The 24814-nt window shown below is 44.7% G+C and overlaps 1 protein-coding gene across 3 annotated transcripts in view; it reads left to right on the top strand.

Moving 5' to 3' along the window:
* LOC115161000 (zinc finger protein 385B) overlaps window positions 1–24814 on the top strand; it is a 176863-nt gene that overhangs the window by 6673 nt on the left and 145376 nt on the right. For 2 of the 3 annotated variants that reach the window (XM_029711631.1, XM_029711629.1), the window contains exon 2: window positions 24172–24531. In XM_029711631.1, coding sequence (XP_029567491.1) covers window positions 24172–24531 — 360 coding nt within the window. Of the gene's footprint in view, window positions 1–23758; window positions 24005–24171; window positions 24532–24814 lie in introns of those variants that run through there. The other variant, XM_029711630.1, reaches the window with a different exon arrangement.

Below are 24814 nucleotides of genomic sequence, written 5' to 3'. Positions count from 1 at the left end.
CATGGCACAGCTAGCACACTGACACGGGCTGCCAGGAAAAATGCTAATTTGGTCATTTTCTTCTTGTCAGGAGCTAAAGTTCATATTCCAATGTTTGTGATCTAAAATATTAAGATATGCACTCATTGGAAAAGGCAATATACAGATGATCAGGGGATGGAACTTTATGTATTATTTAATAAAATATTGTATCATCAGTTTATCATGACTCAACACTATTATGGAACGATATGCAATACCTCAAACATGGACATGCCACCAGTAAAAACAGAACAGCAGGTATTGGCACAGGTCAGGGCCGGTATTCACAAAGCGTCTCAGAGTAGAAATGCTGATTTAGGATCAGGTCTCCACTCGTATTCATTATGATTTAAGAGACAACACTGATCCTAGATAAGCACTCTATGAAATAACACATATGGTATCATGTAGTAACCAAAAAAGTGTTAACAAATCAAAATATATTTTTGATTTTAGATTCCTCAAAATAGCCACCCTTTGGCTTGATGACAGCTTTGCACACTCTTGGCATTCTCTCAACCAGCTTCACCTGGAATGCTTTTCCAACAGTTCCCACATATGCTGAGCACTTGTTGGCTGCTTTTCCTTCACTCTGCAGTCCTCATCACTCCTTCACTCTGCAACTTATCCCAAACCATCTCAATTGGGTTGAGGTTGGGGGATTGTGGATGCCAGGTCATCTGATGCAGCACTCCACCACTTTCCTTCTTGGTCAAATAGCCCTTACACAGCCTGGAGATGGGTTGGGTCATTGTCCTGTGGAAAAACAAATGATAGTCCCACTAAATGCAAACCAGATGGGATGGTGTATCGCTGCAGAATGCTGTGGTAGCCATGCTGGTTAAGTCTGCCTTGAATTCTAAATAAATCATTGACAGTGTCACCAGCAAAGCACCCCCACACCATCAAACCTCCTCCTGTTCACCTACTCTGCGTCTCACAAAGACACGGTGGTTGGAATCAAAAATCTCAAATTTGGACTCATCAGACCAAAGGTCAGATTTCCACCGGTCTTATGTCCATTGCTTGTGTTTCTTGGCCCAAGCAAGTCTCTTCTTCTTATTGGTGTCCTTATTGGTGTCCTTTAATTCCACAAATTAACTTTTAACAAGGCACACCTGTTAATTGAAATGCTTTCCAGGTGACTACCTCATGAAGTTGGTTGAGAGAATGCTAAGAGTGTGCAACGCTGTCATCAAGGCAAAGGGTGGCTACTTTGAAGAATATATTTTTGTTTAACACTTTTTTAGTTACAACATGATTCCATATGTGTTATTTCAGAGTTTTGATGTCTTCACTATTATTCTAATATTCTATTAATATTAGAATAATATTCTATTATTCTTATTATTAAAATAGTAGAAATAAAGAAAAACCCTGAAATGAGTAGGTGTGTCCAAACTTTTGACTGGTACTGTAGGTCCTGGATGTTAGGAAGCTTGACCCCAGTGAGGTACTGGGCCGTACGCACTACCCTCTGTTGTGCTTTACGATCATATGCCGAGCAGTTGCCATACCAGTTGGTGATGCAACCGGTCAAGATGCTCTCGATGGTGCAGCTGTAGAACTTTATGAGGATCTGGGGACCCATGCCAAATCATTTCAGTCTCCTGAGGGGGAAAGGTGTGGTCGTGCCCTCTTCACAACTGTCTTGGTGTGTTTGGACCATGATAGTTAATTGGTGATGTGGATACCAACGAACTTGAAACTCTCGACCCTCTCCACTTCAGCCCTGTTGATGTTAATGGGGGGCTGTTTGGCCCTCCTTTTCCTATAGTCCACGATCAGCTCCTTTGTCTTGCTCACGTTGAGGGAGAGGTTGTTGTCCTGGCACCACACTGCCAGGTCTCTGACCTCCTCCCTATAGACTGTCTCATCGTTGTCGGTGATCAGGCCTACCACTGTTGTGTCGTCAGCAAACTTAATGATGGTGTTGGAGTCATGCTTGGCCACGCAGTTGTGGGTGAACAGAGAGTACAGGAGGGGACTAAGCACACAACCCTGAGGATCAACGTGTTGTTGCCTACCCATATCACCTGGAGGCAAACTGTCAGGAAGTCCAGGATCCAGTTGCAGAGGGAGGTGTTTAGTCCAAGGGTCCTTAGCTTAGTGATGAGCTTTGTGGGTATTATGGTGTTGAACGCTGAGCTGTAGTCAATGAACAGCATTTTCACATTGGTGTTCCTTTTGTCCGGGAGGGAAAGGGCAGTGTGGAGTGCGATTGAGATTGTGTCATTTATGGATCTGTTGGGGCGGTATGCAAATTGGAGTGGGTCTAGGGTTTCTGGCATGATGGTGTTGATGTGAGCCATGACCAGCCTTTCGAAGCACTTCATGGCTACCGATGTGAGTGCTACGGGGCAGTAATAATTTAGGCAGGTTACCTTCGCTTTCTTGGGTGCAGGTTAAGAAAAATGTTGTTTTCCCAAACCCATAAACCTTACCCTAACTCCTAACCCAAAACCTAATCCCTTACCCATAAACCTAATTCTAACCCTGACCCTAAACCTAACCCCTAAGCGTGAAATCGCTTTTTTCCTTGTGGGGACTGGCGAAATGTCCAAAACACAAACACACTGATGTAGGAGTGAGTTTAACTGTATTGATGCAACGTCAGGTTATCTGCTTCTACGTTTCTTCATTTATTTAAGGAATATATGCATTGTATGTTTTATTTAATCTATCTGTAACCTTGGTTGAACCTTTCAGTTGGTCTGTCTTCTTCTAGGCCCTTACTGATATCTTGTTATGAGCCCTGATATCTTCCACTGGACACATTACTCTCTTTGAGGTCAATGTTGTTTAAAAGGAAAAAACAGCTCTTCTAGTGGGGTTAGACTGGAGTGAAACCTTTAGTGTTTTAGCATACTAATGCAGAGGTGACCCTGGTTAAATATATATGTGTTAAATTATTTAGGGATTTCTAGAAGTAAGAGTTTCAGTGAGATGATCGGTTGAATGTTAGTTACCACTGACAATGAAGCCGTTGTCTTTTTTTCACATTAGATTTTAGAATTTCAAAATGTACTTAATCATGTTTCACTTCAGTTGAAATTGCCAAAGGCTACAACTGCACTGTCACACTATGATTCAAAGCAGACTTCCTGACTGACAGCGACTGGGTAAAAAAATGCCTCATACGTACAGTAGGCTGTTGTCTTTTTTTCTCACATTTGATTTTAGAATTTCAGTGAGTCCTTAATCATTTTCCACTCAATTAATATTACCCTAGTTGTAGCAGCAGCCGCTTCTTTTTGTATGGATTTCAGTAAGAGTGATTGAGTCATCATATCAGTTACAAAAGTGCGAATCACTGCAAAAATCACAGAAAGCTTGTGCATGCACTGCGTGCTAACAGAACAGGACTGCGGGCAGCTGAGCAGAAATGGAGGAAAATTCATTAATCCTTCCCCTCCCTCCTCTATACCTTCTCTTCCTCTCTATCTGCTGCTAAAGTCAATTTCTATCACTCCAAATTTCAAGCTTCTGTTTCCAACCCTGGGAAACTCTTCTCCGCATTCTCCTCCCTCCTTAATCCTCCACCTGCTCCTTCCTCCCTCTCTGCGGATGACTTTGTCAACCACTTTGAAAAAAAGGTTGACGACATCCGCTCCTCATTCACCTGTAGCCTACTGAGCCCACTGATCCCACTCACACAAAACTACCCTACGCCTTGACCTCTTTCTCCCCTCTCTCTCCAGATGAAATCCTACGACTAGTGATGTTCACCCAACAACCTGCCCACTTGACCCCATCCCCTCCTCCCTTCTCCAGACCATCTCTGGAGACTACCCCCCATTACTCACTTCCCTCATCAACTTATCCCTGACCACTGTCTGCGTCCCTTCTGACGTCAAGATGGCCAGAGTAACTCCCATCCTCAAGAAACCAACACTCGGCCCCTCTGATGTCAAAAACTACAGACCGGTTTCCCTTCTTTGTTGTCTTTCCAAAAGACTTGAGCGTGCTCTCTCTCACCAACTCTCATTAGCTCTTTCAGAACAATCTTTTTGACCCTTATGGTGGAAATTACAAGATTATGTTATAATGCTGTTATTGCATAAACTGCTTGTTTTATGCAACAGAATAAGGGGTTGTTAGAACACTCATCTGTGCGTATTCTACTGAGGATGGACCTCTAGAAGATTTCCGATGTCTTTGGGTGATACCGCATTCCAGAGCATGAGTTAATGTTTCTGTTCTATAAGGTACCAGGGAGAGATGACTCCAGTGATAGACCCTGGTCTCAACACAGTGACATACTGTCTGCTGTGAATTATACGTTTCTTTCATACTAATCTTATCCTTGTGACCCATTCCATACATCTGTTGTTTGTCATGTAGACTGAAGGAGGATGGACTTTGCTATAAAATGCTGTGGCTCAAACCAGCTCGTTAAGTTCTCAGTGATCACCTCCAGGGGTGATTACCGACCAGATCCATTACTGCAGTAATTAAATAATAAAGTTTGATTGTTTTGAAGAAATGTAAAAGTCTCTCCTTTTGATTACAATAATTCCACCGCACTCTAACCAGTCAGGCTTCAAGGCGGCTCACTCAACTGAGACCGCTCTCCTCTGTGTTACATAGGCTCTCCGCTATGTGAAAGCTGACTCTCCTCTGTTCTCATCCTTCTAGAGCAGTAGTTCTCAAACTTTTTACAGTCCCGTACCCCTTCAAACATTCAACCTTCAGCTGCATACCCCCTCTAGCATCAGGGTCAGCACACTCTCAGATGTTTTTTTTTGCCATCATTGTAAGCCTGCCACACACACACTACACAATACATTTATTAAACATAAGAATGAGTGTGAGTATTTGTCACCACCCGGCTCGTGGGAAGTGACAAAGAGCTCTTATAGGACCAGGGCACAAATGATAATATAATAATAATAATAATCAATAATTTTGCTCTTTATTTAGCCATCTTACATATAGATCCTTATTTGTTCATCAAAAATTGTGAATAACTCACCACAGGTTAATGAAAAGGGTGTGCTTGGAAGGATGCACATACAGTTGAAGTCGGAAGTTTACATACACTTAGGTTGGAGTCATTAAAACTCATTTTTCAACCACTCCACACATTTCTTGTTAACAAACTATAGTTTTGGCAAGTCGGTTAGGACATCTACTTTCTGCATGACAAGTAATTTTTCCAACAATTGTTTACAGACAGATTATTCCACTTATAATTCACTGTATCACAATTCCAGTGGGTCAGAAGTTTACATACACTAAGTTGACTGTGCCTTTAAACAGCATGGAAAATTCCATAAAATGATGTCATGGCTTTCGAAGCTTCTGATAGGCTATCATTTGAGTCAATTGGAGGTGTACCTGTTGATGTATTTCAAGGCCTACCTTCAAACTCAGTGCCTCCTTGCTTGACATCATGGGAAAATCAAAAGAAATCAGCCAAGACCTCAGAAAACAAATTGGAGACCTCCACAAGTCTGGATCATCCTTGGGAGATATTTCCAAATGCCCGAAGGTACCAGGTCCATCTATACAAACAATAGTATGCAAGTGTAAACACCATGGGACCACGCAGCTGTCATGCCGCCCAGGAAGGAGACGCGTTCTGTCTCCTAGAGATTAACGTACTTTGGTGCGAAAAGTGCAAATCAATCCCATAACAACAGCAAAGGACCTTGTGAAGATGCTGGAGGAAACAGGTATACAATTATTTATATCCACAGTGAAATGAGTCTGATATCGACATAACCTGAAAGGCCACTCAGCAAGGAAGAAGCCACTGCTCCAAAACCGCCATAAAAAGCCAGACTACGGTTTGCAACTGCACATGTGGACAAAGATCGTACTTTTTGGAGAAATGTCCTCTGGTCTGATGAAACAAAAATAGAACTGTTTTGTCATAATGACCATCGTTATACCAACATAATGTTTGGAGGAAAAAGGGGGAGACTTGCAAGCAGAAGAACACCATCCCAACCGTGAAGCACGGGGTGGCAGCATCATGTTGTGGGGGTGCTTCGCTGCAGGAGGAACTGGTGCACTTCACAAAATAGATGGCATCATGAGGATGGAAAACAATGTGGATATATTGAAGCAACATCTCAAGACATCAGTCAGGAAGTTAAAGCTTGGTTCCAAATGGGTCTTCCAAATGGACAATGACCCCAAGCATTCTTCCAAAGTTGTTGATTGTTTTGAAGAAATGTAAAAGTCTCTCCTTTTGATTACAATAATTCCACCGCACTCTAACCAGTCAGGCTTCAAGGTGGCTCACTCAACTGAGACTGTAGAGAAAATGTGTGGGCAGAACTGGAAAAGCGTGTGCTAGTAAGGAGGCCTAAAAACCTGACTCAGTTACACCAGCTCTGTCAGGAGGAATGGGCCAAAATTCACCCAACTTATTGTGGGAAGCTTGTGGAAGGCTACCTGAAACGTTTAACCCAAGTTAAACAATTTAAAGGCAATGCTACCAAATACTAATTGAGTGTATGTAAACTTCTGACCCACTGGGAATGTGATAAAATAAATAAAGCTGAAATAAATCATTCTCTCTACTATTATTCTGACATTTCACATTCTTAAAATAAAGTGGTGATCCTAACTGACCTAAGAGAGGGAATTTGTACTAGGATAAAATGTCAGGAATGATGAAAAACTGAGTTTAAATGTATTTGGCTAAGGTGTATGTAAACTTCTGACTTCAACTGTAACTGCAATGTTACGTTGTATTGGAGAGAGTCTCAGTCTTAAATCATTTTCCACACACAGCCTCTGCCTGTATTTAGTTTTCATGCTAGTGAGGGCTGAGAATCCACTCTCACATAGGTACGTGGTTGCAAAGGGCATCAGTGTCTTAACAGTGCGATTTGCCAAGGCAAGAAACTCTGAGCGCAGCCCTATCCAGAAATCTTTCAATGGCTTCTGATTCAATTCAATTTTCACAGAACCTCTTGTTGCAATTTCGATGAGGCTCTCTTGTTCAGATATCAGTAAGTGGACTGGAGGCAGGGCATGAAAGGGATAACGAGTTGTTTGTGTTGTCCGTTTTGGGAAAGTACCTGTGTAATTGTGCACCCAACTCACTCAGGTGCTTCGCTATATCACATTTGACATTGTCCCTAAGCTTGAGTTCATTTGCACACAAAAAATCATACAATGATGGAAAGACCTGTGTGTTGTCTTTGTTAATGCAGACAGAGAAGAGCTCCAACTTATTAATCATAGCCTCAATTTTGTCCCGCACATTGAATATAGTTGCGGAGTCCCTGTAATCCTAGATTCAGATAATTCAGGCGAGAAAAAACATCACCCAGATAGATAGGCCAGTTGTGTGAGAAACTCATCATCATGCAAGCGGTCAGACAAGTGAAAATTATGGTCAGTAAAGAAAACTTGAAGCTCATCTCTCAATTCAAAAAAGCGTGTCAATACTTTGCCCCAGCGCACATCTGTATGTTGTAAAAGCATTACATAGTCACTGCCCATATCATTGCATAATACACGAGAGTTCAGGGCCCTTGCTTTAACAAAGTTAACCATTTTCACTGTAGTGTCCAAAACGTTTTTCAAGCTGTCAGGCATTCCCTTGGCAACAAGAGCCTCTCGGTGGATGCTGCAGTTTACCCAAGTGCCGTCGGGAGCAACGGCTTGCACGCGCGTTACCACTCCACTATGTCTCCCTGTCATGGCTTTTGCGGCATCAGTACAGATACCAACACATCTTGACCACCAAAGTCCATTTGATGTCACAAAGCTGTCCAGTACTTTAAACATATCCTCTCATGTTGTCCTGGTTTCCAGTGGTTTGCAGAAGAGGAAGTCTTCCTTAATTGACCCCCCATAAATATAACGGACATATACCAGGAGCTGTGCCAGGTCCGCCACATCTGTTGACTCATCCAGCTGAAACGCATATAATTGTATGCATATAAATCCAGCTGTAATCGCATATAATTGTATGCGAAGCAGTAATTGTTTCGAAACATCTCCTGCCGTGTCACTGATGCGTCGTTTGATGAAGGCATTGTCTGTATAGTTTTTTGGGCCTTTTCCCACAGCATTGTCCCAGCCATATGTATTTGACATTGTGTTGTTATTTCACTGAACACTAGATTGTTTAGTTTTATTTTGGGCTGTGAAACGAGGCTACTCAGGCGAGAAAAAACCTCACCCAAATGTGTAGCCCCATTGGAAAATATAAATGTACTGTTTGAAAATGTGAAGAAATGTTTTATTTAAAAAAAAAAGTGAATCACATTTTGATTTGGCGTACCCCCGACAGGCATTGCGCATACCCCAGTTTGAGAATACCTGTTCTAGAGCAATCCACTGCCTTAACACCGTGAACCTATCAGATCTTCCTCTCCACCCTCTCAGGGCTGGGCGTCTCAGATTCTCCACACTCCTGGATTGTATCCAACCTGGCGGATCCTACCAGGTGGCATGGAGAGGATCTGTGTCTGCACCACGTGCTCTCCCTAATGGTGTCCCCAGGGCTCGGTTCTAGGCCCTCTCTTCTTTTTTCTTTTTACACCAAGTCACTCGGCTCTGTCATATCCTCATGTAGTATCTTCTAACATTGCTATGCGTGTGACACTCAACTACTCTTCTCCTTCCCCCCTTCTGACATCCAGCTGTCGACACGCAACTCTGTGTGCCTGGCAGGTATCTCAGCTTGGATCTCGGCTCACCACCTCAAGCTCAACCTCGACAAGACGGCGCTGCTCTTCCTCCCGGGAATGCCTGCCCACTCCAAGACCTCTCCATCCTGTTTGGCAACTCCACGGTCTCCCCTTCCCAGAGTGCAAAGAACCTTGGTGTGACCCTGGACAACACCCTGTCGTTCTCTGCAAACATCAAAGCAGTGATTCGCTCCTGCAGGGTCATGCTCTACAGCATCCGTAGAGTACAACATTTCCTCACACAGGAGGTGGCGCAGGTCCTAATCCAGGGACTTGTCATCTCCCGTCTGGACTACTGCAACTTTCTGTTGGCTGGGCTCTCCACTTGTGCCATCAAACCCCTGCAACTTATCCAGAATTTTGCAGCCCGCCTTGTGTTCAACCTTCCTAAGTTCTCCCATGTAAAACCGCCCCTCCGCACACTCCACTGGCTTCCAGTTGAAGCTCGCATCATCTTCAAGACCCTGCTGCTTGCCTACAGAGCAGCAAGGGGAACTGCCCCTCCTTCCATTCAGGCTATGCTTAAACCATACACCCCAACCTGAGCACTCCATTCCGCCACCTCTGGTCTCTTGTCCCTCCCACCCCTACAGGAGGGCAGTTGCCGCTCAGTCCAGTCAAAGTTCTCCTCTGTCCTGGCATCCCAATGGTGGAACAAGTTTCCCCATAAAGTCAGGACAGCAGAGTCCCTGCTCATCTTCCGAAAACGTCTGAAATCCTACCTCTTTGAAGAGTATCTTAAATTACTTTGCTGTTAAATACTTTGTTGAGGGGAAATTTACTTGATACAATTGTGATGTGTTGCTTTCTCACCCAGCTATCTTAAGATGAATGCCCTTAATTGTAAGTCGCTATGGATAAGAGCGTCTGCTAAATGACTAGCATGTAAATGTAATGGATTCACTCTGTAAAACCTGTGCAAGAGAGAGAAGGAGTGAAAATCAACAAGGTTCAAAGTTAAAATGCATTAAAGAGGGGGGTTTCTGCCAAAGCAGTCATTAAGTTACATGTAGAATACTTTGTATGGAGTATGTAATGTAAGGCAGCAAAGCTTGAATAATGAGGCTGTGATGTAGAGAGAGAGAGAGAGGGGTAGAGAGAGAGAGAGAGAGAGAGAGAGAGAGAGAGAGAGAGAGAGAGAGAGAGAGAGAGAGAGAGAGAGAGAGAGAGAGAGAGAGAGAGAGAGAGAGAGAGAGAGAGAGAGAGAGAGAGAGAGAGAGAGAGAGAGAGAGAGAGAGAGAGAGAGAGAGAGAGAGAGAGAGAGAGAGAGAGAGAGAGAGAGAGAGAGAGAGAGAGAGAGAGAGAGAGAGAGAGAGAGAGAGAGAGAGAGAGGAGAGAGAGAGAGAGAGAGAGAGAGAGAGAGAGAGAGAGAGAGAGAGAGAGAGAGTGCCAGACTGATTCCACATGGAAATGCATGTGGGAAGCAAATTGAGGGTTTATTTGAATATTGAATCTAAATGTGATAATTTTACCGCTTCATCAAACTTGGGAGAGAGAGGGTGTTGACTCAGTTACAGCTGGGCAACATTAAAGCACCTCTAATCCTTTTAACACTGACACCACAGAGCCATGCAGGGCAGGACACACACACACGATTGAGGTTATAGGAAACACACCACAATAACCAGATCCTGATACTGGCCGAGAAACTGAGTCAGGGTCAGCTACAGTCAGTGGGCCACACACACACACACACACACACACACACACACACACACACACACACGGTCTGCTTCTGTCCCACAGTCCCTAACATCTGCACTGGGTCAATAGAAAAGGCCTTTTTATAGAAACATTAAATAGAGTGTACATTAAACATACTCCCTTATGGCAAGTGTACCACTGAGGGTTTTAAATAGAGTTTAACATACTGTAGGCTGTGTCCGAAATGATACCCTATATAGTGCAGAGGGCCCTGGTCAAAGTAGTGCTCTATAAAGGGAATAGGGTGCAATTGGGAGGCATCGATTGTCCCGTATGGCTAGTCGGCCACAGAGGGTAGCATAATGGTATTCTAATTCCCCTAGCTTGCCCTCCTTCTCTACCCTCAGCCTCAGGTCGGTGTTTCTGTCTGGGAGTAATATTACAGGGATCATGAAGACGTCCATTAGCCGAAGTGCGCTGCTGTTTAATTTTTTATGGTTCCACTATATAAATGTGAATTGTAGTAATGGTGAATGGCTCACTGCACCTCCTTCCTCTTTGCACATGTTGTCATTATCCTCTCTGGGCCTGACAGAAATCACATCGGTCTGAAATCACTGCAGCCAGAATAGTCTTTATTTCTTTTGTATCTGACTAGCCTGGGATATTCTTACATTTTTTACTCTCAATGTTGTAGTTTAATATTGTATGAGGCATTATTTTCCCTTTTTCAGTCTATTTGTCTACTTTGAATCAAAGTGCAGTGCAAAGTGTGGCAGCAGGGCAGTCACAAATGTAGTGGCTAGAAGTCTATAGCTACAGCAGGGTTTCCCAAACTCAGTCCTGGGGACCCCCTGGGCGCACGTCAAATAACCAAGTCATCATCAAGCTTTGATTATTTGAATCCGATGTGTAGTGCTAGGGCAAAAGCCTACGTCATCCCCCAACTGACCTCGCACTTACATCACAACCAGCTCTGTATACACACCTCTCTGCCATACAATACTACACAGATCTCACTGAACAACATTTGTAACCTGTCTGGTTCTTAGGGATAATCTATCCAGTGAGTGAGGATGCAAGTCAGTTATATTCGACGTAATCTGATTGCAGGGTTGTTTAAATTCTAGCACAAAGGGCCCAGCTTGTAGGTTAACAACCAGGCTTGGTAAAGGCTGTGAGTTGATTGGTCCAGGCCAGATTAGGATTACTAACCCAGAGATAATTGTGAGGTTAAATAATCATAATCCCGAATGTGTAACAGCTGTACGGCTCAACATTTCTAAAGCACAGTTATGATATTGAAAATAATTTCCTCCCCCATCATTCTGTCTTTCCCTCCATTTCGTGGTGTAACGATGTAGCTAGCTACCGTGATAGTAAATCGCTTGTGACCTTTCATCATCTCTAATCCAGTGTGTCTCTTCAGTACACAAAATATGAAGCGTAGGGTATTACATTATGTCACCCACTGTGAGTGATCTGTTTCCCCACTTTCTACCCTACTGTTGTGACACTGAGGAAACGCAGCACATACCGTAGAGATAGATAATACACTGTTCTATTTCATTCTCTGACACAGCATGCCATTGATATTTATGTGTGATAACTGATTATGTACATTCCTGGTATTCTCCCACATGTATTTTCTATAGTCTCCGGAGTATTTGAAATTGAGCTTTTTCTAGTATTTGCGTTTGGTGGTGGTGTACACATTCAGTTGTTTGCTGTCTGTTTAATCTCCTGTAACTCTGTTAGTTCACTCTCACTTTCCACACAGTGTTTGTCCTGCTCCTTCATCTCTGTAAATAAATCGTGGCAGGACTCAGGACAAGGCAGCACTTGAATAGTGTCCTTAACCTTTTGTTATTTTGCTGCTATCCTGGCTGTGTTGTCATCTTTTTTAAAGCCATTGTAGTTCTCAGTAAATTGGCTTCCTTACACCTGCATCGTTGGTGGAAGCCGGCCAATTCATTATAAAATGTCAACCCAAGCTTACAATGTTTTGCCAAAACATGCACAGCACATGGCACACTCTCTTAGTGGCTTGTTCTTGGCCTGTCCCTGATTCAGTAGCTCTGACGCATGCTTCTCCAGGCACCTGCTGAGAGCTGGTCTGTTACCATCTGAGAGCTGCTCTGCTCCCTGAGAAGTAGTCTGTTCTCTAATCTATAGTAATATCAGTAGTGGTAGGATTAGTTTTATTCACTGTATTGTCCTAGATGGGTAACTGGTTTGCAACATACTGTACACTGGTCTGTTCCTTTGTTCCATGTGCCTTTGTGTTTGGAGCACAACTGACTGGCCAATTGTTTTCCATAGAAATATGGTTTCCACCCCCACCCTGCCACCACCACCACCATGCCTCCACCACCCCCCCACACTGCCACCACCACCCTACCACTACCACCACCACCCTGCCACCACCATGCCACCACCACCCCCCCACACTGCCACTACCACACTACCACCACAACCCTGCCACCACCATCACCCCCACCACCACGCTCCCACCACCACCACGCTGCCACCACCACCACCACCATGTCACCCCACGCTGCCACCACCACCAACACCCTTCCAACACCACCACCACCCTCACCACTATGCCACCACCACCACCCTCACCACCACCCGGCCACCGCCACCCCAACCACTACCACCACCCTGTCACCACCCCCACCCTGCCAACACCACCCCCACCAGCACCACCACCCTGCAACCACCAGCACAACCCCCACCACAACCCTGCAACCACCACCATGCCACCACCAACCCCACCCCCACCCCACCATCCCTCCCACCACCACCTTTACCATAACTCTGCCACCACCACCAACCTGCCACCACCACCATCCTACCACCAGGAGGAATGTGTCCCATGTGAGATATGCAGTGTAATCAGAGCATGTTATGGGACACAGCCATCCATGATGTTAACTCGGATCGCCTGACTTGGTCCTTGTCGTCCTCTAGAATGCTACTCTGACAGACAGGCAGGCAGGGCTGCCCAGGCAATTACTGGGCCTACTGGGCACTATGACTTTCAGGTGTTCTCAGGGGGAGGAAAATAATTCAAAGAAACAAGTCTGATTTCCAACCTGTCAGAAAGCAAATGGAAATGCTTTGCCCTCTTGGTTAGGTTAGTCAGCTGCTTGGGCGAACAGCCTGAAGTTGTTAGGAATGAAGAGAAAAGTTTGAACAGGACTGGAGAGTCACTTTCTCTACTCTTAATGAGAGTGCTTTCTCTTTCTTAGGCCAAACAACCTATCTTAATGTTGTTCCTCTTTTCTGTTCTTTGCAATAGTGTGACATTCCACTCCTGTCTGTGGTGGGTTATGGTTATGTGCCTCTCATGTTAATAAGCTGCCCCTTAACCTCTGTGGCTTTATTGCCTAGCACCAAGCCATATGGTCCTCACAGCTTACAGGCAGGCCTCTCACTTTCTCTCTCTCCCTCTGTTTCTCTCTCTCTTTCTCTTACTCACTCTCAACTTTTATGTCACTGTGACTAGTACACAGAACTTGGCAACAACGTGTTGCGTCATCGTTCTAGACAACCAGTAAATAGCTCATAGTACCATTATATATTGATACTTATTCACAGGATGGATGACTTTGAATGTCTGTCTGCCTATGAAATGGAACTCATTGCACACATATGTCGTTACACGCTGTGGCAAGCCCAGTGCTACTTGGTGCTATAGAGGAGCCCACAGCGGGCCATTATAAATCAAGCAAGGAAACACTGTGGGAGACAGAGAGTTTGATTTTCTAGCTAAAACATTGGAATCATCCCGTATGGCTCCAAATGTGGTTTCATAAAACATTTGTTCCATTAGAATTCATGTGAAACCTTTAACATGTAATCTGGCTCTGTGGGATATTTATCCATTGTGTTAATGTCAGACTAGCTCACACTAGACCAGACTACACATCCACCACAGGTCACTGAGCTCTGTTCACATTGTATTAACCTCTGATTCTAGACCAAACAGCTTTTAACAGCTTGTAACCTGTGATCAAATGCCTTCCTACACTAAACCCGAGTCCTGATGGAAATCTGAACAGGGGTTTAGAAAGCCTGACTCTGCCATGCATAGATGAGAGGAGAACTTTGTCTGAAACAATGCACTGTACGACCAAACACAGGTTGATGTTCAATGCCTAGTGATCTCATGCATTTTACTGATTATATGAGATTATATTAGGCAGAAACAAGCTTAGTGCGTAAATCATTATGTCATAAGCAGTGATGTAACTGTGGACTCAATCCAGGCTGTACCAACCAGCCTAGCCAGTGGATGGACTTCCTCTCTTCAAAGAATTTAATGAAGGGAGGGGAGGAGAGAGTATTTCTATCTTCCTCAAATTCAGAATAGTGACGGGTTTCAGTCAGTGTGATGCAACTTGCCACTGGGAAGTTTCTGTGATTTATATAGCCTACTTTTTGACACTTGGCAGCATACAGTACATACCATGCAATCCATGGCAAAGTCTAATGGCAAAATGTTCTCATGTTTCCACAGAACTTGAACATCACTTTTTAGAACATCAGTTTTAGTTGTACTATTTCCATCTAGGCCTACATGAATCCTCAACGACCTTGCCCACGCAAACCTGAAAAAGGTGGGAGTCAGTGAGTTGGTGTCTGCTCTGCTGTTGATGTGCACTGAGGCTAATGGTCATGCTTTTCCATTAAGGCTACCCACATTGAAATCATCACTCAAATACATGTACTGCTGTTTTACATCATAAAACACGCCAAGGTAAAGCTCGGGAGGAACTGACATAATTGTGTAGTTAAGGAAGTCATGTGCCTTTTCAGACAGTTAATGTATTCCATAATAAAAAAATGTTGGTCTGATGCTCATAGGTGGAAACACGAAAGCCTGCATCTTTGAAACCAAACACCGGAATGAAGTCTCATATTGGATTTGAGGCATGCATTACATGGGATGTGTAAGAGAGGGATGTGTATCTCCAGGCCATCAGTCTGTTAAACAGTCATCAGTAGCCGACCTCCACCCAGTACCCTGCCCTGCAACTTAGAAACTGCTTTGCCCTACATACAGTACAAACACTGGTCACTTTAATAATGTTTACATACTGTTTTAACCACTTAATACAGTTTAAGTCGGAAGTTTACATACACTTAGGTTGGAGTCATTAAAACTCGTTTTTCAACCACTCCACAAATTTCTTGTTAACAAACTATAGGACATCTACTTTGTGCATGACACAAGTGATTTTTTTCAACAATTGTTTACAGAAAGATGATTTCACTTATAATTCACTGTATCACAATTCTAGTGGGTCAGAAGTTTACATACACTAAGATGACTGTGCCTTTAAACAGCTTGGAAAATTCCAGAAAATTATGTCATGGCTTTAGAAGCCTCTGATAGGCTAATTGACATCATTTGAGTCAATTGGAGGTTTACCTGTTGATGTATTTCAAGGCCTACCTTCAAACTCAGTGCCTCTTTGCTTGACATCATGGGAAAATCAAAAGAAATCAGCCAAGACCTAAGGAAACAAATTAGAGACCTCCACAAGTCTGGTTCATCCTTGGGAGTAATTTCCAAATATCTGAAGGTACCACGTTCATCTGTTCAAACAATAGTACGCAAGTATAAACACCATGGGACCACGCCGCCGTCATACCGCTCAGTAAGAAGACGCGTTCTGTCTCCTAGAGATGAATGCACTTTGGTGCGAAAAGTGAAAATCAATCCCAGAACAACAGCAAGATGCTGGAGGAAACAGGTACAAAAGTATCTATCCACAGTAAAACGAGTCCTATATCAACATAAACTGAAAGGCTGCTCAGCGAGGAAGAAACCACTGCTCCAAAACCGCTATAAAAAGCCAGACTGCGGTTTGCAACTGCACATGGGGACAAAGATCGTATTTTTTGGAGGAATGTCCTCTGGTCTGATGAAACAAAAATACAACTGTTTGGCCATAATGACCATCGTTATACCACCATAATGTTTGGAGGAAAAAGGGAGAGGCTTGCAAGCCAAAGAACACCATCCCAACCGTGAAGCACGGGGGTGGCAGCATCATGTTGTGGGGGTGCTTTGCTGCAGGAGGGACTGGTGTACTTCACAAAATAAATGGCATCATGAGGCAGGAAAATTATGTGGATATATTGAAGCAACATCTCAAGACATCAGTCAGGAAGTTAAAGCTTGGTCGCAAATGGGTCTTCCAAATGTACAATGACCCCAAGCATACTTCCAAAGTTGTGGCAAAATGCCTTAAGGACAACAAAGTCAAGGTATTGGAGTGGCCATCACAAAGCCCCTGACCTCAATGTCATAGAACGTTTGTGGGCAAAACTGAAAAAGCATGTGTGAGCAAGGAGGCCTACAAACCTGATTCAGTTACACCAGCTCTGACCCAAGTTAAACAATTTAAAGGCAATGCTACCAAATACTAATTAAGTGTGTGTAAACTTCTGACCCACTGGGAATGTGATGAAAGAAATAAAAGCTGAAATAAATCATTCTCTACTATTATTCTGACATTTCACATTCTTAAAATAAAGTGGTTATACTAACTGACCTAAGATTTTTACTAGGATTAAATGTCAAGAATTGTGAAAACTGAGTTTAAATGTATTTGGCTAAGGCGTATGTAAACTTCCGACTTCAACTGTATGTATATACTGTAATCAAGTCATGGCTCATTCTATGTAACTACTACAGGGACTCTACAAGGTGTCTAATGCGTTAAACAGGGATGCTGGTCCATGTTGACTCCAATGCTTCCCACAGTTGTGTCAAGTTGACTGGATGTCCTTTGGGTGGTTGACCATTCTTGATACACACGGGAAACTGTTGAGCATGAAAAACCCACCGGCATTGCAGTTCTTGACACAAACTGGTGCGTCTGGCACCTACTACCATAGACCATTCAGAGGCACTTAAATCTTTTGTCTTGCCCATTCACCCTCTTAATGGCACATATACACAATCCATGTCTCAATTGTCTCAAGGCTTCTTTGACATGTCTCCTCCCCTTCATCTACACTGATTGAAGTGGATTTAACAAGTGACATCAATAAGGGATCATAACTTTCACCTGGATTCACCTGGTCAGTCTATGTCATGGAAATGTCTTACTGTTTGTATACTCAGTGTATATTCTGGACTCTGACATTGCTTGTTCTGATATTTCTTAATTTCTTTCTTTTTACTTTTTGGATTATGCATGTGTTTTTTTGTGTTGCTGTTGGAGCTAGAATCACAAGCATTTCGCTGCATCTGCAATAACATCTGTAACTCTGTGTACACAACCAATAAACTTTGATTTGATTTGAAACAGCAACTAGACAAAAACAAGCAGTCAGATCAAAAGGTTAACCCCCTCGCTAGACATTATAATGGGTTGAAAAACACCTCGCTAGATATTATAATGGGATAGGTAACCCCCTCGCTTGGCAAATGGGATAGGAAACCCCCTCGCTAGACATTATAATGGGATAGGAAACACCCTCGCTAGGCATAACAATGGGATAGGAAACACCCTCGCTAGGCATTACAATGGGATAGGAACCCCCCTCGCTAGACATTACAATGGGATTGGAAACCCCCTCGCTAGACATTACAATGGGATAGGAAACCCCCTCGGTAGGCATAACAATGGGATAGGAACCCCCCTCGCTAGACATTACAATGGGATAGGAACCCCCCTCGCTAGACATTACAATGGGATTGGAAACCCCCTCGCTAGACATTACAATGGGATAGGAACCCCCCTCTCTAGCTATTATAATGGGATAGGAAACCCCCTCCCTTGACATTATAATGGGATAGGAAACCCCCTCGCTAGACATTACAATGGGATAGGAACCCCCCTCGCTAGACATTACAATGGGATAGGAAACCCCCTCGCTAGACATTACAATGGGATAGGAACTCCCCTCGATAGGCATTACAATGGGATAGGAACTCCCCTCGATAGGCATTACAGTGGGATAGGAACTCCCCTCGATAGACATTACAGTGGGATAGGAACTCCCCTCGATAGACATTACAGTGGGATAGGAACTCCCCTCGATAGACATTACAGTGGGATAGGAAACTCCCCTCGATAGACATTACAGTGGGATAGGAACTCCCCTCGATAGGCATTACAGTGGGATAGGAACTCCCCTCGATAGGCATTACAGTGGGATAGGAACTCCCCTCGATAGGCATTACAATGGGATAGGAACTCCCCTCGATAGGCATTACAATGGGATAGGAACTCCCCTCGATAGACATACAGTGGGATAGGAACTCCCCTCGATAGACATTACAGTGGGATAGGAACTCCCCTCGATAGACATTACAGTGGGATAGGAACTCCCCTCGATAGACATTACAGTGGGATAGGAACTCCCCTCGATAGACATTACAGTGGGATAGGAAACCACCTTTAGGAACCATTCTAGATTGTATTGGAAAGCAGCCCTCAAGGTAAATGAATGATGGATAGATTGCTTGGAAATACTCTCTTTGCCTGTATTGCCGTGTTTTGTTTTGGGGCTTTGCACCTGCTTTGTTCTCTAAGCTGACAGGATGTCCCTGTAAGACCTGCTATGTTTGTGTGTGTGTGTGTGTAGTGGCCCTCTAAGAACCTGCCATGTGTCCACATCTCGGATCTCTTATTGAAGAGTACATCTGGCACCAGCTGTGACTCAGACTAGAGTCTCTCTGAGGTCTTCTGGGGGATCTCCGGGGTGAACAGGAAACAAACAGTCAGGATTGAAGTTGATCTAAGTTATTGATACTTTCCCGAATGTGTGTGTTCTGGGTTCTCCTTCTCTGCCCCCTTTCAGAACACATAACATCCTGTGTCATCTGCCACACACCCTCGGATGAACATTGAGATAGAGAGAGATTCTGTCAAAATAGTGTATTTCTAGGAACTAGCTACGGCGTGGCATGATGTACTGTAACGAGGCATATAACAGCTACATTTTTTGCCTGTTGTTATTATCCTTCTTGAAAGAGAATCCACCCCCCATTTCATGGCCAGTGGTATGTTAAGAGAGACTTATAAATTCCATTCAAACAGATCAGTATAGTGTTATGTTGTTGGTGTGTGCATGTGGAGCCAGATCAGTATAGTGTTATGTTGTTGTTGTGTGCACTGTGGAGGCCAGATCAGTATAGTTTATGTTGTTGGTGTGTGCAGTGTGGAGGCCATCATTATAGAGTGTTATGTTGTTGGTGTGTGCATTGTGGAGGTCAGATCAGTATATTGTTTATGTTGTTGGTGGTGTGCAGTGTGGAGGCCAGATCAGTATAGTGTTATGTTGTTGGTGTGTGCGTGTGGAGGCCAGATCAGTATATGTTGTTTGTTGTTGTGTGTGCAGTGTGGAGGCCAGATCAGTATAGTGTTGTGTTGTTGGTGTGTGCAGTGTGGCGGCCATCAGTATAGTGTTATGTTGTGGTGTGTGCAGTGTGGAGGCCAGATCAGTATAGTGTTATGTTGTTGTGTGTTGCGTGTGGAGGCGCAGATCAGTATAGTGTTATGTTGTTGGTGTGTGCAGTGTGGAGGCCAGATCAGTATAGTGTTATGTTGTGTGGTGCAGTGTGGAAGCCAATCAGTATAGTGTTATGTTGTTGGTGTGTGCAGTGTGGAAGCCGAGATCAGTATAGTGGTATGTTGTTGGTGTGTGCAGTGTGGAGGCCAGATCAGTATAGTGTTATGTTGTTGGTGTGTGCAGTGTGGAAGCCAGATCAGTTTAGTGTTATGTTGTTGGTGTGTGCACTGTGGAGGCCAGATCAGTATAGTGTTATGTTGTTGGTGTGGTGCAGTGTGGAGGCCAGATCAGTATAGTGGGTATGTTGTTGGTGTGTGCAGTGTGGAGGCCAGATCAGTTATAGTGTTATGTTGTTGGTGTGTGCAGTGTGGAGTCCAGATCAGTATAGTGTTATGTTGTTGGTGTGTGCAGTGTGGAGGCCAGATCAGTATAGTGGTATGTTGTTGGTGTGTGCAGTGTGGAGGCCAGATCAGTATAGTGTTATGTTGTTGGTGTGTGCAGTGGGAGGCCAGATCAGTATAGTGGTATGTTGTTGGTGTGTGCAGTGTGGAGGCCAGATCAGTATAGTGTTATTTTGTTGGTGTGTGCAGTGTGGAGGCCAGATCAGTATAGTGTTATGTTGTTGGTGTGTGCAGTGTGGAGGCCAGATCAGTATAGTGTTATGTTGTTGGTGTGTGCAGTGTGGAGGCCAGATCAGTATAGTGTTATGTTGTTGGTGTGTGCAGTGTGGAGGCAGGACCTCCACCACTGGCTGGGCCTGGAAAAGTCCAGGATTACTCACTTGCCTGTTTCCATTTCCATTAGTATTAGGCCTACAGTGCATTAGGGCCAACACAGCTAGGGGTTTCCCCTGTGCTGTAGGACATAGCTGAGAGTCCTACACAGTGCATTAGACTTACAGTGCATTAGGCCATAGTGATGGCTTTCCCTCTGTATTGTGTATTGTGTACTGTAGACCTTCAGAGCTTCAGGGAGAGTGGGAGCAGGGAAGAGTAAGAGCAGAGCACTCTATCTGCCTTGGAGCTCTTGAGATGAGCCTGGACATAGAGTGTGGGGAGAGTGGGGAAAGGGAATACAACACTGATAGTACAGTAGGCCTCCCTTAATGCTACAGACAGCCATGTCCCAAATTACACCCTATTCTCTACGTAGTGCACTGGTTTTGACGAAGGCCCATATGTCTCTGATCAAAAGGAATAGGGTACAATTGGGACGCAGAGACAGTGTTGGGTTGATTAATGATTGACTCCACCTCAGATACATATCTTGTGCACTACATTATTTGTAGCCTGCTGAATTATGACTTTTGACAAACGGACATGCTCTTACATGATGTATTATTTTTCTGAACCCCCTTAGGATTTTAAACAGATGCATTATCAGGCTGAACATCTTTACTTGGTTCAAAGAGAAAGTAGAAAGATTATGACATGGTAGTTGATGTCGTAAGGATTGTTATAACACCAATGCAATACTAATAACTCAAAATACTCAGGGAGCGGAGTGCCATTTGAAGTTGTAGTAGGCCCATTTCCTAGTTGCTGTTTGTGATGTCATCAAGTAACCTAGTGGTTAGAGCGTTGGGCCAGTAACCCCCAGCTCCCTGTCTTCCTGGTACTCTTGGGCCCCTAGCTCCGTCTGGCCCCCTGTCCCCCTTTAGCTCCCCCTTTAGCTCCCCCTTTAGCTCCCCCAGCTCCCTGTCTTCCTGGCCCTCCTTGGTCCCCTAGCTCCGTCTGGCCCCCTGTCCCTCTTTAGCTCCCCCAGCTCCCTGTCTTCCTGGCCCTCCTTGGTCCCCTAGCTCCGTCTGGCCCCCTGTCCCTCTTTAGCTCCCCCAGCTCCCTGTCTTCCTGGCCCTCCTTGGTCCCCTAGCTCCGTCTGGCCCCCTGTCCCCTTTAGCTCCCCCACACTCACACTCAGTCAGATCTGTCTCTTTCCTCGACCCTGCAGCAAGGAACGCTGCTCTCTCTGGTAATCTCATCTGTTATCTCCTGGAAGGAGAAGGAGGAGGGCACACACACACACACACACACACACACACACACACACACACACACACACACACACACACACACACACACACACACACACACACACACACACGATATCTTTCCACAGAGTCAGCCCCAACAAAGCACTGCAGCATCCCTTCCTTCTCAGTGTGTTCTCCTTACTTCATCTAACTAGGCCAAGCCACTGAATACACCAACTTTGCTATTACAGAGAAAGTTGTGGATATTTACACAACCTATTGAATGGTGATGATTTTCGCTGTGCTTGCCTTGCTTACTTGACTGTGGTGTAAAATGAGAAGTGTGCTGAGGGAAGGGGTAATAAATGAAGCTGAATGGCCACAGCACTGAGCCCTGAGGAAGTTTATCTGTCGGTATTAGAGGCCTGCAGCTGCCCATAGAGATTAACCAGTCTGTGTCAGAGGGATTGTGTGTGGGTGTGTGTGTATGTGTGTGTGTGTGTGTGTGTGTGTGTGTGTGTGTGTGTGTGTGTGTGTGTGTGTGTGTGTGTCGGTGTCGGTGTATGTGTGTCGGTGTGTGTGTGTGTCGGTGTGTGTGTGTGTCGGTGTGTGTGTGTGTCGGTGTGTGTGTGTGTGTCGGTGTGTGTGTGTGTCGGTGTGTGTGTGTGTGTGTGTGCGTACGTGTGCGTGTGTAAAACGGATTATTTTACTGTCCAGTGAGAGGGACACATAACATGGCCACACTGCACGAATGCTTCACCCTCATAATACAGCCTCCCTATTCATTACAGCCTCACAGACACAGGATGTGTCCCAAATGGCACCCTATATCCAATATAGTGCATTACTTTTGACCAAGGCCCATAGGGAATAGGGTGCTATTTTGGACGCACCCATACAGTATCATACACAGGAAGCTACTGCAAGTGGAAGTTCCGGTCAATCACAAGCTTCTGCTGCTTTTCCTTTTCATCCAGACATCATACCATGGATACAGATTACCCTTGTGCCTGGCCAGATACCATACAAGAAGTATTGTATGTTTAGATTTGCAAGCATTTGCAAAGATTTGCTGCTGAAAATGCAGTATTAATGTGAACGTAAATTATTTTCTTTGCGCTTACAAAGGGATATTTTGTGGGTTTTAGGTATACAGTAATTCCCAGTTCAATACAGCAAGACATTTTTCATCCTCTCGGTGCCCATGTCAGCACTCCGGAGCTGTAGTACCACTGCCATGTCCAGAGTTGCAACTCATTAATCAACCATGACAAATGTAATACTATATGGGGATACAATTCACTTCACCTAGTTGAAATATTTCAGCTTTGAATGCTGATAGAAGTAAATGTAAGCTGTGTGTTGCTGTGTCTGGGTTGGATGGGGATATATATAGAATTCACCATTTGAAATATTTAGCTTCAAATGTGGATCTAAGCTGATGGGTTGTTTTGTCGTGTCTGGGGATTGAGAGACTGCCCGCTCTGTCGTATGTCCCGTCCAGGGTCTGTGCTGCAATTGAGGGTTGTGTAACACCCTGGGCAGTGGACATGTGAATTGGGCTCTATCCCCCTCTGCTTCCTCTGCGAGGGCACACACACACACACACACACACACACAGCACGAGGCAAACAGATGGGCACAGGAGGTCACTTACCAGCAAAGCTGGATTCACATTGTATTCGAAATCTCTCAAATACTTTCAGCGTTTCTTTGAGCCTGCCCCGGAGTGCCAGATAGGCAGAGATTGCAGTCTGTAGACTATTCCATTGGATCCATCGTGTCAGTCAAGCTCAATCAAGTGCAGATAAAATATTTGAATGATTTCTTATACTATTTGAACCCAGGTCTGGACAGCAGCCTCGCCCCGGCCCCATCCTGGCTCCACAGGTAGAAAGGCTGAATGATGCTGTGGCACCAGACTGTCAGACAGTATAGCTACACTATCAGAGGTGGAGCTGAGTTCTAGCTCTACAACAGGAAAGAATAGAGATTCAGAATCAGACACCCGCTCGGTGTCCACTGCTCCTCTAACACAGTCACAGTTGTCTGTTGCTTCCACAGGAGAGGGAGACCCTGATTCAGCACTGTATTTTACAATCTGTAGAATGTAGCCTAAATATTCATTTATTTATGTTTAATTGGAGAGTGATGTTTCAAGGAGGATGTGAGTATTTGCCATGGCTGTGTGTGTGTGTTTTGTACGTGAGTGTGTGTGTCCATCCGTCTGTCCATGTGTGTGCGGGAACGTGCAAGTGTGCGTGCCTGCACCATGCTTGCTTTCCAGTAGCAAAGTCTGTCATTCTAATCCACTGTTGTCATTGTTTTCTGCAGGTATGAAGACACCGCTGAGTCCGGCCCACTTCATAGAGCATGGCCGGATGGCCTTTCCGTTCGGAGGCTGTCTGGAGCCGAATCAGCTCACAGGGATGGAGCCTACCACCAACGGCCAGGCTCAGATAAACATAGACCTACAGGTACAGCAGCAGGAGAAGAAGAAGCTGTTCTACTCGATGTGTGAGGTGTGTAACATCCAGCTGAACTCCCAGGCTCAGGCCCAGGTGCACTACAACGGGAGGTCCCACCTGAAGAGGGTCAAACAGCTGAACAATGGGGAGTCTCCGGCACCAGCTACTGGGTCTCTACCCACCTCTACACTGAGCCTCAGTAGAGGCATCACCAGCAGCAGTACAGGTAGGCCTGCAGTGAATTTCTGTCAATGTTTTAAAAATCTTTGTTTGGTTACATTTCTCGAGCCCCATCCCTCAGCTGTTTACCAAAACAATTGACCCCTGTAACCGGGAGTCCCATTAAGGTCAGACGAGAGACCGCCTGAAAGAGAGACCTGACTAAGAGGTCTGTTGTGACTAGCCCTGGCTCACCAGGGAGAGGGAGAACTCTCCTACACCCACAGATAACTCTGTAGAAATAACAAGGCCTGGACGGTAGTACTCTCTCTTCTAGAGGCGTAAACAGA

This window comes from Salmo trutta, chromosome 24 (assembly GCF_901001165.1).
Source record: "Salmo trutta chromosome 24, fSalTru1.1, whole genome shotgun sequence".
NCBI classification, from domain to species: domain Eukaryota; kingdom Metazoa; phylum Chordata; class Actinopteri; order Salmoniformes; family Salmonidae; genus Salmo; species Salmo trutta.
The sequence above is the reverse complement of the archived record's forward strand: the minus strand, read 5'-3'. Positions and strand labels throughout refer to the sequence as shown.